Genomic DNA, 3,216 nt, shown 5'->3' on the forward strand with positions numbered 1-3,216 from the left:
TCATATTTATACAGAATATAAAATTGCGTTTTCTTTCACATTATTTAAATGAGATCCTCAGCTATTGTTTCTCTAGATAATTATGAAATACTCTCTTTAATCATATGACATGCATAAATTAATTAAAATAGTAAATTAAAAATATCTCTCTCTTTCCTTATATAAAAATATACTTTATATAAATGTATAATGCCAATAACATGAATTCATCTTAAGTACTAAATTTTTCTTTCCTCACACTTTCTAGCTGACTGCTCTAAAGTTTATTACGCAACGTAATCCCTTTTTCTTTTCATGACAAAGTTAGTCTGACGTAACATAGAATGATGGTCTCGTTTAAGTTTGCAAAGTGCTATGTCACATAATGGTTTTAACTATATAGAATTAGTTTTTCTAATAAATATGTAAATAAAGATTAATATATCGAATAAAGACGTATAAAACGTTCAAAAGAAGATAATTAATCTCCCTTTAATAAACTAAATATAGTCGATTGTAGAGATAAAAATTACAAAATTACAAAAATTACATTTAAACAAACATATAATGTACTCTATTTACTAATGAATATGCAGTTGAAGAGAAATTCTTAAGAAGAAGAAACAAGACGTAATGATAGCGTTTGAAAAATGAGTAAAATGAAATTCCCATAGGAAAGCTTTTATACGTCCATTTGCATCAGAAACATTTCTCTATCATCAATTATAACTGAAAAGCAGAGATTCCGATATTTCTTTGCCCATCCAATACATGTTTTAATGTCAAACTATCTCAAGACTTAAGATCTTTTACATTTTTGACGTACATTACTTCTCTCGAGATATTTTTCATGGAAAAATACATTATATATTATTATAATTAGAAAATCATATAAATATTCTTCTATACTGTATATATACAATATGAAAGTTAATAAATATATAATTTTTCTAAATAATTAACGTTAATAAAAAATATTGCAAACATTGCATATATTAATAAACTTAATATGTTGCATGTATTAGTAAATCCTTTTTCACTCTATAATTGAACAAACACACTTTTCTGAAGAATAACAACATAATTCTCGAAACTTACAATTAAACATTGTAAATAAGATACCGACAATAATTCCGTACCTGGTACAATTTCAATCTTTGATCACAATGAATTATATCTTTTTTTCGTAAAGAAGATACCAACACACACTTCTAAGTATACCATAGTCAAAAATTATAGATATGAAAATTACAGATTCGGCGGGTGTTTCGGCAGACGATCTTTAATTTCATGTATAATCTCAAATATACGCATCTTATATATTGGTTCCTTCTCGCACTGATGGCGCACGAGTTCCGCTCGTCCATCCCCGTATAAAATTTCTTCAAGTTTTTCGGTCGAATTGCAGAAATAATTTATGGTTATTTCATTGGATAGTAATATTATTTGCAAATTGAGCGCAGCATAAATAAGTGCTATGTCTCGTGCCTCTGTATAACTCTTCTCGAATGCTGTCCAGGAGAGATAATTCTCCACATCGAGACCTTCTTCCGCTAAACTTTGAACTAACGAATCGTAATAAACTTTAGCGAAAAAATCGAAATGACAATCTCTAGTACGTCGATCAGTGGTTAGATACAGGCAGCACATAAAATCGATAGCCGGAGGACAGTAACAAAAAAATTGCCAATCTATTAGATAACAGCCGTTTATATTGCCGGCCAGATCATGTCGGAACATTATATTGGTTGCCCAAACGTCGCGATGACAAATGACATTTCTATGTTCCTTCGATGGTGCTAATAATTGTGAAATTTTTTGAACCCATTCAGTAATTTGACACTTAATAACTATCTTCTCTTTATCATCGAATTCTTCAATGAGATCAATTATAGTATAGACGCCCGTGAGAGCGGACATAAGGGCCCTTTCCGATCGATCGTCCCCATCGACAAAGAGTATGTCGTTCAGAAGTCGTCCGTAAAGATCGAAGATGGTCTGACCGCTTTCCTGACAAAGTCCCTCGTCCAATAGTAGAGACTTCGAATGAAGCCTTGAAAGAGTTTTCAGTATCCAAACGCAATGTTCTTTGTCGAACGGTACGTATTTGTTCAGCGTAGTGTAACCATCTATCGACGCATCCTCTAGAACGATGATGACGTTTCGTTTCCAAAAGTAACACTCTACTATCCACTTTGAAGATACGTTCGCACCCATACGTTGCACTAAATCCGTATAAAAGGTGATCTCTTTGTTGAACGTGTCAAACCGTTGCAGAAAATCGAACTGCGGGCTATGAGCCGGCGGTGGAGTTTTGGCGAAGAACTGCAAACTTTGCGTCTTGCCATCGATTCGCGCCTTAATACGAAGATGATGATATTGGCCGAGGAAACCTTCCGTTTTGTCGAGGGGCTCCAACCTCCAATCGACAAGTCGAGAATTACCACTACCAAATTTGCGTTCCAATATTTTATTAATATCACAATCGGTCAAAAGAGATGTTTTCCGACGATCCTGTGGAGAAATCGGTAACAAGGAGCATGTCTTGTCGACATTTATTGCCGCCATATCGTATCCACTTGTCTATCTAAGCAACATTGACGACTGTGCACCGAATTTATATTGCACCCAACTCTCACATGATCGTAAGAAAAAATAAAAGTTGTTCTGATAAATTGAACAAAAAATATACTTCTACAAATATTTAACATACTTCAATCTTCGTGCAAAGGTTTTATAAGTTGGAAATAGACTCGGAAACAGCTCGGCAGAACTGTCACGACAGTTGACGCAGTGACATACAAATATCTCAAACGGATTGATATAATTTATGTGCATTGATATAATTTATGACACACTGTAAATCCGTCCGACATACTTTAGCAATGTGACGAGGAAAGAAAACTCATGATATACATGATTGTTATGAACGAAAAAAACTTGTATATCACGATAACGTGTCTACGTACCGAAAATTTACTGACATCACCGCACCGAGTGCAGTCGACTTGAGAAAAATATTGCGGGATGAAGCTTGAATACTTGTGGTTTACAGTATTTATCTTAGATATATATGGCGTTATGATGAATAGTTATTACAATAATTATCAGTTTGTGGATTTTGCGGAAATACGTAAATTTAGAATTACAGAGGGATATTGTATTGCGGTTATAATCGACTCATCGAATAACAAACATTAGATTATAGTTCACTACCATCGAAATATCGAAAATGTA

At 33.5% G+C, this 3,216-nt stretch overlaps 1 protein-coding gene across 1 annotated transcript; it reads right to left on the reverse strand.

The window, feature by feature from the left end:
• Positions 1-1,227: 1,227 nt before the first annotated feature.
• LOC105624354 lies at positions 1,228-2,547 on the reverse strand. The gene has a single exon (XM_012205716.1). The coding sequence runs from the start codon at positions 2,545-2,547 to the stop codon at positions 1,228-1,230; it is 1,320 nt and encodes a 439-aa protein (XP_012061106.1).
• Between the last annotated feature and the right edge of the window lie 669 nt (positions 2,548-3,216).

This window comes from Atta cephalotes (genome assembly GCF_000143395.1).
Source record: "Atta cephalotes unplaced genomic scaffold scaffold00076, whole genome shotgun sequence".
NCBI lineage: Eukaryota > Metazoa > Arthropoda > Insecta > Hymenoptera > Formicidae > Atta > Atta cephalotes.